The 16,316-nt window shown below is 38.4% G+C and overlaps 2 protein-coding genes across 6 annotated transcripts in view; one reads left to right on the top strand and one right to left on the bottom strand.

The window, feature by feature from the left end:
- LOC115448648 (solute carrier family 12 member 6) overlaps positions 1-16,316 on the top strand; it is a 601,928-nt gene that overhangs the window by 340,537 nt on the left and 245,075 nt on the right. The window lies entirely within an intron of this gene.
- LOC115448656 (trypsin, alkaline A-like) lies at positions 4,941-12,547 on the bottom strand. Of its 3 annotated transcripts, none has more exons than XM_037442869.1 (4): positions 12,397-12,547; positions 12,135-12,303; positions 11,664-11,919; positions 4,941-6,156 (listed from the first exon to the last, which is right to left on the bottom strand). In XM_037442869.1, exons 1-4 carry the CDS (start codon positions 12,467-12,469, stop codon positions 5,860-5,862), a joined length of 795 nt encoding a protein of 264 aa, XP_037298766.1. In that variant the 5' UTR covers positions 12,470-12,547; the 3' UTR covers positions 4,941-5,859. The 3 variants fall into 3 exon arrangements, with proteins under 3 accessions (XP_037298766.1, XP_030032016.2, XP_030032014.1); XM_030176156.2 differs by lacking the exons at positions 11,664-11,919; positions 12,135-12,303; positions 12,397-12,547 and adding exons at positions 6,550-6,805; positions 7,029-7,197; positions 7,655-7,807 and having other exon boundaries at positions 4,953-6,156; XM_030176154.2 differs by lacking the exon at positions 4,941-6,156 and adding an exon at positions 10,997-11,431.

The raw sequence follows: 16,316 nt of genomic DNA, 5'->3' as shown, positions 1-16,316 counted from the left end.
GTTGATGATTCTGTGTGTAACTGTGAATGTATCATCTACACTGACAACATTCTATGTCTAGGGGTTGTAATCGATGAAAACTTATGTTTTAAAAAGCATCTTGCATTTCTCAGTTGCAGAATTAGAAAATCCATTTATGTTATTAAAGCTCTACGAATCCTCCCAAGAGACATTCTGTTGATGGCAAGGCGTTTACACAGTCTCTACTGTACTACTGCATTCTTGCGTGGGGTGGAGCGATCAAAACTAAATTCATGGAACTCGAGAGAACTCAGCGATCTGATTTAAAGGTGATGTTGCGGAAACTTTTCAGATTCTCTACAGACGAACTTTATTCCGAGTGTAAAGTACTACGAGTACGCCAAATTTACATACTCAAAGCTGTTATTGCTTTACACAAGAGAGCAATTAACTCTGAGGAATTTAAACACCTGTGTCAGCGCCGTATTTATCGTATTCTAACTGCCTTTTTGCTGCCTCACATCTACAATGAGTTATGTTGCCGACTACCGTTGCCGTTAGGCAAGTTAAAATCTAAATTAACTGAGTGGTTTCTGACACTGTCATACGAAGATACCGAAGAATTATTAATTACCTTGGGTGACTAACACAAACGCGCACGCACACGCACGCGCTCATACAAACACACACACATACACAATGGTTCTTAATGTCTAACCCTGTCACTATTTTTCCTACATTCGTATTGATCTCAACAGTTTTGGTTATGTAATTAATTTTAAGTAAGAGTTTATATAGTTTATATTATTATTGTTCAGAGGGTGGATCCATAAACTATCTGTCCGATAACTTATTGGGTCTGCTACGGGTATGCGACCCCGAACTACTCTAGCTACTAGTGTCACAAACCTTATCTTCCGTGACATTAGTATCCTTGTCCCTTCCATTTCCCTCTTCCTTTCTAATTATCCCTCCTTATATAAATTCCTTTCCTTTCTCCAACCGGCTAAAGGCGGTATAACCTAGCTCAACTAGGCACAGCCAGCCCCCCCAGACCGTTGACAGGCAGCAGTATTAACGGTGCGAAGAACTGTGCCTCTGCGATCGCCAACCCGTTTGCCCAGCGTGGCGATTATGGGCATAAACCCTTCAATGATACAGAATCATAGGAAATGGCCCCAGTTCCCGGTCGCCCTGTTATTCCTGGCCAAGGCGGCGGTCACGGTAACGGCAGGGCAGGGGTGCGAAGAATCCCCGGGCTACGATAGGCCGCCCATCTCAACTGACCCTGGCAACCTACAACGGCAGAAGTCTTCGGCTTGATGAACATCTCGCACAGTTGGAGACGGAGCTAGAGAACATAAGGTGGCATGTCCTAGGGTTGTGTGAAGTCCGTAGAGAGGAGAGGACTCTATCACCTTAGACTCGGGCCACCTTATATACTACCGCGAAGGCGATAGGATATCCCAGGGTGGTGTAGGCTTTCTCGTCAATAGAGCCCTCACTAACAACGTTGAAGAAATTTCCAGTGTGTCGACCAGGGTAGCTTATATGGTTCTTCGGTTATCTAAACGATATACCATGAAGATCATACAGGTCTACGCACCGACTTCGACACATTCGGACGACGACGTGGAGGATATGTACGAGGACATATCAAAAGCCTTGCACAATACCACAAAGGCCCATTTCAACGTTGTTATGGGGACTTCAACGCTAAAGTGGGAATCCAAAGTCACGGCGAATCCAGAGTGGGACCACATGGTTATGGATGTCGGAATCACAGAGGACAAATGCTCGTAAACTTTCTTGAGAAAGAGGGCTCTTTTGATGAATTCATTCTTCAAAAAGGGACCCCCAGAGAAGTGGACGTGGCGAAGTCCGGATACTGTGACAAAGAACGAGATCGACTTCATCATGACGGACAAAAGCACATATTCAGAGATGTCTCAGTGATTAATAGGTTTAATACCGGATCCGATCACCGACTTGTACGAGGCTCTCTGAATATCGATATTAAGCTTGAAAGAAGCCGTCTCATGAAGTCCACGCTCCGACCTAATCCACTCCAAATCATGGCGGGTTCCGAAAAGTTCCAGAGAATGCTCGGAAATAGATTCGCTGCATTGGCACCCTCTGAAGACATTGACGAGATCCTACACAATCTGGTTGATGCGCTTAAAGGAGAGGGCATCAAAATCTGTAAAATGCAGCGTAGAGGCAGAAAGTCCAAACTCTCGGATGAGACTCTACGGCTTATGGCAAATAGACGCGAAAGCACCCAAGTTACTTCGTCAGAGAGGTCAGACCTTAACAGGCGCATAGCAAAATGATACGCCGAGACCTTCGGAGCTTCAATACACGCCTCATTGAAGAAGCGATAGAGCGAAACCGAGGGTCTAAGGTATTTGCTCAGCAGCTTAGAAGGAGCCACCTGACGAAGTTAACGACACAAAAGGGCAAAACCGTTTCGTCACAGTCGGAGATTTTTGCCGAGATTGAGGACTTTTATGGTCGATTATACGCTGCACATGCTCCTTATCCACGGCATGTCGACCATGATCCCAGAGCCACCCTGACGCGCCACTACAGCGACGATCTGCCAGAAATCGACCAAGGCGAGATCGTGTTGGCTCTGAGACAACTTAAAAATGGAAAAGCCCCCGGTGAGGACGGAGTTACTTCGGAGCTCCTGCAGGCAGGTGGCCTTCCTGTCATACAGGAGCTACAAAAGCTGTTTAACACCGTTCTACACTGTGGGAGAACTCCAAAGGCGTGGAGTAGGAGTCTGGTGGTTCTTTTCTTTAAGAGGGGGGATAAAACCCTTCTAAAGAATTATAGGCCCATCTCACTCCTGAGCCATGTGTATAAGTTGTTCTCCAGGGTTATCACGAATCGCCTCGCTAGGAGACTCGACGAGTTTCAGCCCCGGAGCAGGCTGGGTTTCGCGGAGGATACAGTACCATAGACCACATACACACAGTGAGGCAGATTATACAGAAATCCGAGGAGTATAATCGGCCCCTGTGCGCACTGGAGGATTTGTTCAAGACTCTGGACTGGAAAGGTATGGGCATTAACATAAATGGTGAGTACATCTCGCATTTGCGATTCGCAGACGACATAGTGATAATGGCAGAAACACTGGAGGAACTGCAACAGATGCTAAACAGCCTAGCTTCGGCCTCACAGCGAATAGGTCTAACAATGAATCTGGATAAGACAAAACTTATGATCAATGACCACCTAGATCCAAGACCTATCGTTGTCAATGGCCACCTTCTCGAAGTTGTTTCGGAATACACCTACCTTGGGCAGATTCTGCAATTAGGAAGAAACAGCCTTGAGAGGGAGGTTAAAAAGAGAATCCAGCTGGGCTGGGCCGCATTTGGCAAACTGCGTCGGGTTTTCTCGTCACTTCTACCACAATGTCTGAAAACGAAGGTTTTCAACCAGTGCGTCCTACCTGTCATGACCTACGGTGCCGAAACGTGGACGCTCACAGTACGGCTGGTCCACCAGCTCAAAGTCGCTCAGCGAGCTATGGAACGTGCTATGCTCGGAGTTTCTCTGAAGGATAAACTTCGTAACGAGGTCATTCGTCAGAGAACCAATGTCACCGACATAGCACACAGGATTAGCAAACTGAAGTGGCAGTGGGCAGGGCATATCTGTCGAAGAACCGATAACCGATGGGGTAAACGAGTTCTTGAGTGGAGACCACGGCTCGGCAAACGTAGTGTAGGACGCCCTCCAGCTAGGTGGAGTGAAGATCTGCGAAAGGTCGCTGGTAAGAACTGGATGCGACAGGCCGAAGACAGGGTAAAATGGCGTATATTGGAGGAGGCCTATGTCCAGCAGTGGACAAAGATATAGGCTGATGATGATGATGATGAAGAGTTTATAGTCATATTATATTTTTCTAGATGTTACAGAAAATAGCAAACTCCTGCTGTTTTATTTTAGTAGTTCATTCTTTATAGAGAATTTTTGTAGTTATTATTATTTTTATTGTTATTTGTTTTCTTTTTTTATAACTTTGAGACTTCGAACTAGAGTCTGACAAATTTAATTATTGTTACTGGTTTGTAAAGGGTACGCGATACCAGTTCTAAACTAAGTGCGCATCCTAACTCAGTTGTAATAATCCACATAATGTAAGTGCTATGATTTGTAAATAAATAAATAAAAAAAAGCATCAGAGATTCTATTTCTATAATTTAATCTTTAATAGAAGCACTTGGCCTTAGTTTTGATAATTACCTGATCAACAAATCTTCTATTCAACGCATTCGAACACAAATGAGAAAAGATAGAGCGGTATCCATTAAATCTAATTTTCAAAATAACGTTCCCGAAGTAGTTACTATTCATTAGGATAGAAAATTGTTACCTGGTCTGGACATAACAAGTTCTAAAGAAAAACGCCGGGCAATTATTATTTCATATGACGAGAAAGAACAGCTTACGAAAAAGTTGACAAGTTAATTTCCAAAGCGGCTATACATAAGTTCAGTCAACACTTGTGGTACTTATCAGAAGAAATAGCCATTCTTTCCATTTTTGATGTCTGGCTCTCTATATGGTATGTAGTAGTGTTTAATCTGGCATTCAAATTGGACATTAGTTTAATTTATCGGCACTATAAGTATTATATATTGTTTCAGGGAAATCTTTGTGTCATATGTTTCTGTCAAAAGTAAAGATTTATTTTAACGATTGAAACTTGACAGTAGTTTTCTTCAAGAAACTATATCTTTATGGAAAGGTAACGCGGCATTTGTGGAAGCTGAAAAGAAGGCTTCTTGCTTGAAAGCAGTTAATAATACAGCTGAAAGATCTGTTAAACTAATGACAGACTTTCATGATGTGATTACAACAGATAAAGAACAGAAGCAGTTCTTATTACATTGTGTGCAAAAACATAGAAAAATTTACCTCGACTGTAAAAAGGAGACATTGAAGACCAAATATCCAAATAAATAAATATAAAAATTATATCTTTATTAATAATACCGATACAAACATTATACAAATTTATGTTTTAATTAATATTTCTATAGCATAACGGTTTTGAGTGATCATCTACAACTACATTTAAGAGGCACTTGAAGTAGCTATTTTCTAAAATTTCAAGGCCCTGTCGGCACGGGTTAAAATAAAATTTTTAGTAGAATAAGTAATCTATATTTTTTATACAAATAGCTCTCAATTGTCATTAACGGAAATAAAGGTTAAATTAAAAAAATATCATTCACTTTTGTACTCAGCCAGTAACAAATAAACCGGATTTCTAATAACTTTACCCTTTTTAGGATGTACTTATATCAATGTAGCAATATTTATATTTCGCTAGCGTTCATTTTAAGGTTAATATTTAAGTAGAATAAAATAACAAAAAATCTCAAAATCAGAGGTCTTAAAATTAAATGATTTGGATACTACTGATGATCAGTATAGTACTGACCATCAGTAGTATCCAAATCATCAAGATAATTTATATACACTTGGATAGCCAAATGTATATAAATTATCTTGGTTAGAATTTTTGTAGAATAAAAATCTGTTTTTGGCCATATCCATTATAAAACTTTATTCAAAGATTAAAAAAATGATTTGATTTCTTTATAAATTAAAATTTTGTTTTATTACAAACATATTTAAGATAATTTTATTATAAATTGTCAAAAATATTCACAACTTTTTTACATAAGAGTTAATTGCCTGGGAAATCAAAACATTTTTTCAAGTAACAATATACTTTAAATAAAAATACCATTATTCACAAATATTTTAGACCCGTATAACACCACGTTGTCAAGGCTTTGTTCTGGAGCGGAGTTTTTATTATCTATTAGGTATAAGAGAAGCCGAATGAGTCTTAAATGAAATATAAAACTACGCATTGTTGCGGATCCAATTAGCGTACCGCGAGACACGTACATTGACTCCAGGGAAGCGAGCCAAACCGCAACCCTCTCCCCAGGAGCAGACACCGACGAGGACGCGGTTGTGGTAGAGAGGACCGCCGGAGTCACCCTGGCACTGGTCGCGACCGCCAACGTTAAGCCAGCCGGCGCACAACATGTTGTCGGTGACGGTGCGGCCAATACTGGCGTAGCGAGACCTGCACGTAGCCTGGTTCACTGTCCAGATCTGAACGTGGCGCAGTTGGGCCGATGAAGCACCATTTGTCTGGAATAAAGGAGTGTGCTCGTATAAAAAATATTTTATTATAATATTTTATGATAAAACTATAATTTAAATAAATATATCGAAAAGGATGCCTTAAATAGTATGTTTTTATATTTATTAAAACATAACTTCCTCAAATTTATTCAAAGATTTATGCGAAATTCGCCAAAGATCATCCAAATCGTCACCCTTAGTAAAAATCAGCGAGCGCTCAATGAAGTCTCCCATTGTTGGCACAATAGGTATAATTGTGCTATATTTTTCTCCTTTCTATTTTAAATGCTATACTGCTTTTGTAACAAAAATAAATCTTTCTACGTTTCTTATTTTCTTTCTATCAAACTTCTAACAAACTTTTATACGATATTTAGTAGCATAATAATAAATACTTACAGAAGTTCGTCCCCACCCAGCAGCCCAAACAGCCTGTCCATCGCGTAAATTATAGTTAGGGCCAGCAAAGTTTACGGCCCGGGCAGTAGGGCTGAAAATTATGGTAGCCGCGAGGCGAATGATTGCGATGTCATTATTGAGTGTCCTCCTGTTGTAGCTACCGTGAATAATGAATCTCTGCGAATTTATTACTCTTCCACCACTATTCGCATTGGTGGAGCCTACTCTTACACGCCATCTGTTAGTGCTGTCGCCACTGGAAGCAATTTAGATATTATAAAAAATCTCTTTTTGCCTGATGAAGTTAAGAATAATATGAGTGACACTATCGAGAAATTTGATTTATTTATGAATTTCATGGTATTGCAGTCTCTCGCTTAAGTGAAAACGTCTATATTCAAAGTCCCAAGATGCCTAGTAATTACTCTAATTAGTATTAACATAGATTAATAACAGTCCTATGACAATACTATACTTACTGAGGACAGTGTGCAGCTGTAACGATGCTCCGATTATTGATAATAGTACCACCACAAGTTTGTCGCCACTGACTCAAGTTCGAACTATACAGCAAGGCAACTATGCTGGGATAGCTATTAATAGTCGTAGTACTGCCGCCCACGATCCTTTGTGGATTAGCTGGAACCGCTGTGGACATACAAAAAGGCATGTCTGTATATTATAGACATTAAAGAAAACTAATACTAATAACAAAAGTTTTTAGATTTTTTCTGTCTGTATCTTTGTACACGCATCATTCAAAAAGTACTTACTATATGGAATTGAATGCAGTATGCATCAATGTTTTGCTAAAAGTCTAACTTTAAATAAAGGCTCCATTTTATCCCGGGAAAATATAATCGGAACTTTATCCCGGAACGACTTTTACTGGGGGTGGAGCAATGGTCAATTTATATTCAATATAAAAGTTTTCTCGATAATATAAAATTGTGACAATTTCGTTCCCCATATTGTCCTTGCAATTTAAAGATTACATTTAATGATATAACCAGACAATATAAAAATTAGATACGTCTGATGCGACAATTCACTCGATCAACATAAATCTATTTATAATTGTATAATATTATGTACTAAGACTTACCTACTACAGCGGAGATGCCTAGAGCAAGTAAAGCGATGAGTGTCCGCATGTTTGCGAACAAGTGCATATTGTATCAATTAATCAGAGCATTTATACAAAAATAACATCGATTTCCGGAACATAATCTATTTCAACTAGATAAGACAAGGTATTGTTTTTAGCGGTACTATTTTTATTTTCTACGTCAACAATAACAAGGTACTTTCCCTACATTTGGGTAGGTTAATGAGATTTAATTAATCTGCTTGTCATTTGATACAGAAGTTTCAAGCCACGACAATTTTTTTACGTGGTTAGTGTTTGACTGCAAATCATTTTATGATTGTGTCTTGTATAAAACAACCTCGCGGAGGAAACGCTGTTCAATTGATTAGTTTCGCAATTTAGTTGCAACAACTGGAAACTAATCCATTGTTGATAAAAGATTCAGCTGAAACTACTGTCAGTTTAATAGTAGGTATTTCTATAAAAACAAAATATTAACATCTTATAGCCTCTTATAGTTAACTGCGTCTGTGCGGCCCTTAATTCACATGTAGTGGTCCATCAACCCATTAGTTTATTTGACTTAAGTTTTATCAGCCTTTTTGTTTGGTTGCGCGAAGAAATTATTTTATTACTACCGTCTAGCCTTCTGGGGGACGATTGAGCGGTTATCACCATGCGTTACAATCCGATGTTGAGCTGCCCGAAGAGATGGTAGACGTTAGGCGACCGCCGGCACTACATACGGAAAACCTGCTAAAACTCCGCGATGATCATCTTCGGCGCATTAGGGACGGCTGAGGATTTCCTCCAAATAGTGTCTAAATTATCGTCGGCAACCGCCCATGCGCAGTGCCGCCTGGTACGAGCCGAATTCTGTTGTGGCGGACTCAGAAGCCCCCGAGCACCGAAGGACAACCTCGGCGTCAGCTGCCATTGACGCCGGATACTACAGGAATGTATAATCTAACGGCAGCCGACCACTCGCAACCGCCTGATGGCCCCTACTAGTCACTTCTTATGACAGGCAGGGGATACCGTGGTGGAAATTCTCAAACGCCGCCAATATATAAAGCAAATTATGTATGAAATAGCGGAACCTCGCCCTCGTCGTCTCTATGCTGTAAAAACACGAGTGATATTATCGTTAAAAGATAAACTGTTTTTGTAAAAAAATAAATAAACAAAACCAAAAGGCGGAAGTCTAACCAGCCTGTGGGTTATATTATTTACCAATAGCTGGTCGTAAGATATATTTACAGGAATAGCAAACACCGTGAACAAGGTGCAAAACCCGCCATTGCAGTCCACGAAAATACGTCGAGTCCCGGCATCGGGCTGTGCATATCCCGTTATGAACCGGCCGGAATCATTGCCGAGGCATAGTCATCTCTCATAAATCCACACAATATCAGGTACAGTGGAGTCACTTTCCCGTGCCCAGATAAGAAATAATACAATGTCTATTAAATTAGCCTTACTGTTTACGAAGTAAATTGCGGTATAGTTTTTGCCATGGCGCGAGCCTATCGATTACAAGATGACTTATTTTCTAATTATTATTCAAATATCACAAGCAGCGACAGCCTAGTTGGGTGTGGAACGGACTGCCAAGACGAATGTCCTCAGTTTCAAATCCCAAGGGCACACACATCTGACTTTTCTAAAAAATCATGTGTGTATTCTTCGTGAATTTATCGTTCGCTTTAAAGGTGAAGGAAAACATCGTGAGGAAACCTGCACATCTGAGAAGTTCTCTATAGGAATTTCAAATGTATGTGAAGTCTACCAATCTGCACTAGGCTAGCGTGGTGGACTAAGGCCTAATCCCTCTCAGTAGTAAAGGAAGCCCGTTCTCAGCAGTGGGCAAGTACATAATACAGGGCTGATATTATTATTATATATTCAAATATATACCTACAGATTAATTACACAGCTATTTGACCTAATTATTTATAACTTATTATATTCAGCAATAAGTTAGTGGATCAAAGGACGCTACGAAATCGCCTCAATGCTTTTTAAAATGTAGTTAATCTTGGAAATTACGTAGTAACACAAAATTATTTACTACCCTTTCTATTTTAGTTACATTTCAAGAAAAAAGTCAGTGGTAGAACTAAAATAATACTGAAACTATCTTTTTACTGTAATGTTACAGTGGCAATTAAGATTGTAAAAAGTATTATCGTAGTCAATGTAGCAATATTAGTAATCATTAAATCCGAGATATTGATGTCTCCTGCAAGGCAACTTTTGAGATAAATCGCCCTCCTGTGATGGTCTTCAACTTGCACTCGGCCTCTTTGGTCTGGGATACCACTCCTCCAAGGCACTACGGATGGAATATGGAAGACTAATTGGGCTGAGGTCGCTTTCAAGGCCAGTCTTCGCCCGAGAAACGATGCCCCATCATGCCAGAACAATACTGGCGAGAAAGTGATCGAGAGCCTTACAAACGGTTTTAAAATGGAATTAGTTGCCAGTTTCTTTTTCTCAGGTTCAATCATGCATTATTCATTCGTAAATTTATTATTGTTTTAATTGATCTTGAACATTATTTCAATGACGAGAATGTCGATAATAGTTTGACAGTAAACAAATCTGCGCTGCGCTTCGCCATTTATACGCCGGCCCTTATTTAGAACATATCGCAACCAACCTCAAACTTATTGGATAATAAAGTGCTAAAAATATAGAGCTTGGCATCATTAAAAGGATAATTTTAAACCCATATTTTTATAGGAAAAATAATAAAGAAAAGTCGTAGCGGAGTAACTCATAAATAAATCTTCGTTGATTTGTCAAAAGAGGTAAAATACATAACTACCTAGAATTTTGTTTTTTTTTTATATATATTTATAATATAAATAGCTTTTAATTATTGCCTTTAGCAAATATAAAGGTAAAATAAAAAAAATGTAATTCGCGGTTATTCTCAGTCAGAAACAAATAAACTAGATTTTGGAAAACTATTTCTTTTGGGGTTGAGTTTCAATGTAACAATATTTATATTTCGAAAGCGTTTATTTTCAATAATATATAATATTTAAGTAAAATATAATTCCAAAAATCTCAGAATTGGCGGTCTTTAAAATGAAACGATATTTTAATAGGCTCGTTTTTAAGAGTACCATCCCAATGTATATAAATTATCTTGATTAGAATTTCTGTCGAATAAAAAACCTTTTTTTTGACATTTTCCTTGTAAATCAAACCATTTTTATTATTACAATTATATTTTAAATAAAATTAATTATATAAAAAAATATATATTCACAAATATTTTAAAACAGATTTGATTTCCCTGTAAATCTAAACATTTTTTTACAATTATATTTTAAATAAAACTAATTCTAAATTAAAAAAAATATATACATAACTATTTTAGATCAGTATAGCACTGGCATTAGTCAAGGCCTTGTTTTGGAACAGAGCTTATATATATCTAGTACGTATTGGAGAATAACAACGAGTCTTAAACGAAATATTAAACTACGCATTGTTGCGGATCCAATTAGCGTACCGCGAAACACGTACATTGACTCCAGGGAAGCGAGCCAAACCGCAACCCTCTCCCCAGGAGCAGACACCGACGAGAACGCGGTTGTGGTAGAGAGGACCGCCGGAGTCACCCTGGCACTGGTCGCGACCGCCAACGTCGAGCCGGCCGGAGCACAACATGTTGTCATTGACGGTGCGGCCAATACTGGCGTAGCGAGACCTGCACGTGCCCTGGTTTACAGTCCAGATCTGAACGTGGCGCAGTTGCTCCGATGCAGGACCATTGCTCTGGAATAATAGGAGTGTAATTATATAAAATAGTATTTTATGATAAAAGTATAATTTAAATAAATATATAGAAAGATGCCTTAAAATATCGTTTTTTTTTTTATAAAAACTTTATAAATATAAAAATAAATTTGTTATTTCTTTTGTCCCAATAATAAATCTTTCTTCGTTTCTTTCAAACATCTTAACAAACTTTTATACGAAATTAAGTAGCATAAGAATAAGTACTTACAGAAGTTCGTCCCCACCCAGCAGCCCAAACAACCTGTCCGTCGCGTAAATTATAGTTAGCGCCAGAATAGCCTACGGCCCGGGCAGTGTTGCTGAAAGATATGGTAGCCGCGAGGCGAATGATTGCGATGTCATTATTGAGCGTCTGCCTGTTGAAGCTACCGTGAATAATGAATCTCTGCGAATTTATTACTCTTCCACCACTATTCGCATTGGTGGAGCCCACTCTGACACGCCATCTGTTAGTGGTGTCACCGCTGAAAACAATTTAGATATTAGAAAAAAACGTTTTATACCTGAAAAAGCTAAGAATAATAAAAGCAAGAGAGATTTGATTATTGATGAATTTAATGGTTCTGCCATCTCTCGCTTAATAGAAACCATCTATATTCAAAGTCCCAAAATGCCTCGTAATTGTCCTAATTAGTATTAACATTGGTAAATAGCAGTTTTGTGACAATAATATACTTACTGAGGACAGTGTGCAGCTGTAAGGATGCTCCGATTATTGATAATAGTACCACCACAAGATTGTCGCCACTGACTCAAGTTTGAACTATACAGTAAGGCAACTATGCTGGGATAGTTAGTAATAGTCGTAGTACTGCCGCCCACGATCCTTTGTGGATTAGCTGGGACAGCTGTGAAAAAAAAACAACATAAATATAGTAATATATATTACATCAATATATCGAATATTTTCAAACAATTGATTTGAAAGTCTCGAATCTCACCAGCCACAGCGGAGAGGGTTAGAAGGAACACGATGAAAGACCGCATGTTAATATCAGAAGAGTGCATAAACATTCAAATACGCGGCTTAATTTATACCAGACATTTGCTCCGATTTCGGGAGATTATCCACGCACAAAGATAAGACAAGTCTTTGTTTTGATTGAACTTCCGTAATATTAACCAATAATGTCAATGCGTAGGGTACTTCCCGAGAAAATGGATATCAAAAATTAATCACATTGTTTGTATTTTATATCTTAATCCAACAATTGATCTACTTTTCGTATAGGTAAGAATGTTATTATTGTCGGCATACTGTATAATTCAGCATAGCCTTAATTGTTTCATATTGTACCGAACGATACTATTGGTAAACGTAAAAACTGAAGACAATAGTTCAATAACGTCGAGGGCAAATTGTAAAGTAGCTTGACATTTGCATGCAACTGACATATTAGGATTTCGCCAGAGCCGTTCTAATTGTGCTTAAGCTCATAATACCTTAGACAAAATTGGTTAAGAACTTCTAAAAGAGTGGCTTAGGTAAGGTCAATGCTGTAAGAATACAGTCACAAGCCTAGAACCAAAAGTGCTTGACACCATATTGCAGCTGTTGCTATGCGCTTTTGCTCTTGGTTCCGTAAAAAATGAGGCAATTTGTGACCTGATAAATTAAACAATATCATATAGACTTTTTTTTTTCGCACAGCACAGTAGACGCTGTTACCTCTTCAGCTAAAGGTGTTAGGAGGAAAATCTTTAAATTCGAAGGCATTTTGACTAGTATCATAGACCTTAACAAAAAAAGGGTAATCAAGAAAAAGTATGATTTTTTTAAAAAATCTTTCTTTGTCAATTGTTCCCATAATCTGCTAGATTCAAAGACTATATGAAAAACTGATGTTAGAGTACCAGTAACGCTAGAAGTTGGTAAAAATACCTTTACTTTGAAGTTTGACGATGACCGCATTATCATTCACCGATAATTAACAACTGTGTGAACATAATCCATACAGGAAACGACAAAGTATTTTGGGGAATTAGTTATAAAATATTCATGTAATTGTGAATAAAAAGATCAACGCTATCCATTATTATTGGTTTCAGTTTCTGTGTATGGTCTCCATTCTTTCCTCTGACTTTGGTCTTTACTAAAAGAATATTAGAACGAACTCGGTAGGTGCAGCCCTTCGTAAGCTGCCAAGGAAAAATAAAATTTAATTTCGTTGATCACTGAGACTTTCACGTGTTACATGTCCTAATTGAGGGGGAAAACCAAGCTGTTAAAGAAACACAATTAGATAAGGATAATCATGCTAAATCCCTTGCATTCACTCAATAGATTCATCGATAACCATAGATACAAAACAATAAATCTTATCTTACTATAAATGCATAACTTTGTGACGATGTTTGTTTTGAATAAAATCATAATTAGATTTGATGCAATCCGGGCACACATATAGACAAAATCAATAATCAATTATGTATTTAAATCTAATATTACATAGGCTATGTTCTATACTGGCAAATTACACAATTGGACTTTTACTTTGGAGACGACCAATGCCACGAATGAGACTTAGTTCATAAAAAAATTGCAGCAAATAAAATAAAATCGGATGTCTTTGGGCTAGAACAGTTTTCGGAAATCGCATGCTTTTTGTAGGATTGGCGAGTATGCGATTAAATATATCTAATCGTAGTCTCACTCCTTTGATATTAGTTTATAAACTAATATCAAAGGTGTAAGTTTTTAGAACAGTATACTCCGCGTTAATTGTTATCACTTTTATCAAATGCTAGCTTTTGCTCGCAGCTCCGCCCGCGTGAATAAGATTTTCCACTATAGAGGTATCTATTACATAAATATATATTTTCTCGGGATAGAAATTAGTCTATGTCCTTCCCAAGGTCTCAAACTATCTCCATGCCAAATTTCATCGTAATCCGTAGGGTCGTTTTCATGTTTAACGCATTCAGACCGGCAACAGATGCAGCAGGGCACTTTGTTGCATAATATTTTATTGTATTTAAAACTTTTGAAGCGGCGATAGCCTAGTTGGGTGTGGAACGGACAGCGAAGATGAATGTCCGCAGGTTCAAATCCCAAGGGCACACACCTCTGACTTTTCTAAAATCATGTGTGTATTCTTTGTGAATTTATCGTTCGCTTTAACGGTGAAGGAAAACATCGTGAGGAAACCTGCACATCTGAGAAGTTCTCTATAGGAATTTCGAGGGTGTGTGAAGTCTACCAATCCGCACTAGGCCAGCGTGGTGGACTAAGGCCTAATCCCTCTCAGTAGTAGAGGAGGCCCGTGCTCAGCAGTGGGCAAGTATATAATACAGGGCTGATATTATAAGAGGAACAATTCCGTCATACACGTTTGTTGCGTAACTTTAACCGTTTACGCATTGACGCAACAGAAGCTCTCATAAGGAATAAATTTTCAGGTTTCCGCAACATTTTTCATTGATTCTCCATTCCCATTGGTCATAGCGTGATGGTATATAGCCTATAACCTTCTTCGAATGGGCTATGCAACATTAAAAGATTTTTTCAAGTCCAACAAGTATATACTAGTGGCGAAGGGTGAACAGTTCCGAAAGGGAACCCAACACCACATATAGGTACAACTAATATGCACAAATGCGGTTTGCAAATTGTTCTAATGATAATTAGATATTACACAAGTTATGCAAATAACATCTGGGGTTGTATACTACATGGAACTTGTTGAGACTAGACGGAATTTCCGTGCTTTCCGGCGTTTTTGCTATGCCTATTGTAATCAAATCTAACAGCTCATGTGATAGGACCCTTTCTTTTTATTTTATCCGTGGTGCTAAAGCACTAGGTATAAATACCTAGCTTATCTAAAAGGTTAAAACGCCTCCTTAGATCATGATTTTGTCATCCGCATTGCTATTGAGGGAAGTGGACAATTAATATTTCCAACTCCTCCCTATCTTTCTATTTGATTAATTTTGTTGCGGGATAATGGCATATTAGTTTTCCCTGAGACTCGCCGAGCTACACTGCGCGGTGTCATAAAATGCGTATCACTGCTGATCCTGGCTTACAGGAGTTGTAGTGGTAGGTGTGAGGGCGGGAAAGTCTCACAAGTTACGAAAGGGAAGCTGGCAGGAATTGAGTTATGGGCCCTTGGCTACTAGTATTTACTGAGATTAGCGCGTTCAAACAAACAAACTCTTTGTATAATAGTATCGATAGATATAGATATCAATTCTAATTAATTCGTTATAAATCTCATTCTAAAAAAGGAAAAGTTATCGTTATTAATTGCTATTTGACAAAGAGTGGTTGAAATAAAAACTAGTTTTCGCGTTTTATCGGTGTTAATGTTTATTTTGTTGCGACGCGACGTTTCGGAACCTTTATATCTTTTATTATCACGAGCCGGACTGAGGTTTTGGTCGTTCGAAAAGTAAATGTAACATTATCATATCTATCTTATTTTATCATTATACAAAATTGCATATATAGCAGCGATAGCCCAGTTGGTTGTGGAATGGACTGTCGAGACGAATGTCCGCAAGTTCAAATCCCAAAGGTTGACTTTTCTAAAAAAATTATGCGTGTATTCTTTGAGAAATATCGCTTGCTTTAACGGTGAAGGAAGACATCGTGAGAGAAACTGCATACCTGAGAAGTTCTCTATAAGAATTTCGAGGGTGTGTGAAGTCTACCAATCCGCACTAGGCCAGCTTGGTAGACAAAGGCCTAATCCCTCTCATTAGTAGAGGAGGTCCGTGCCCAACAGTGGGACAGTATATAATACAGAGCTGATATTATTATTATTATATCCAAAATTTCACATATTTTATAAAAACAAATTGCTGACGACGATCCCATCGACGCAGAAAGAGCTCACACTGTCACGAGGTCTGGCAG

The sequence above is a fragment of the Manduca sexta genome, chromosome 25 (genome assembly GCF_014839805.1).
Source record: "Manduca sexta isolate Smith_Timp_Sample1 chromosome 25, JHU_Msex_v1.0, whole genome shotgun sequence".
Lineage (NCBI taxonomy): Eukaryota > Metazoa > Arthropoda > Insecta > Lepidoptera > Sphingidae > Manduca > Manduca sexta.
The sequence above is the reverse complement of the archived record's forward strand: the minus strand, read 5'-3'. Positions and strand labels throughout refer to the sequence as shown.

Coding starts and splice junctions, on each gene's coding strand:
- LOC115448656 (XM_037442869.1), bottom strand. CDS start 12,469: ATGTTTATGCACTCTTCTGATATTAACATGCGGTCTTTCATCGTGTTC. Junction 12,304..12,396: donor AACCCTCTCCGCTGTGGCTG/GTGAGATTCGAG, acceptor TTTTTTTCACAG/CTGTCCCAGCTAATCCACAA. Junction 6,157..11,663: donor CTGGGTGGGGACGAACTTCT/GTAAGTACTTAT, acceptor CCTTTATTCCAG/ACAAATGGTGCTTCATCGGC.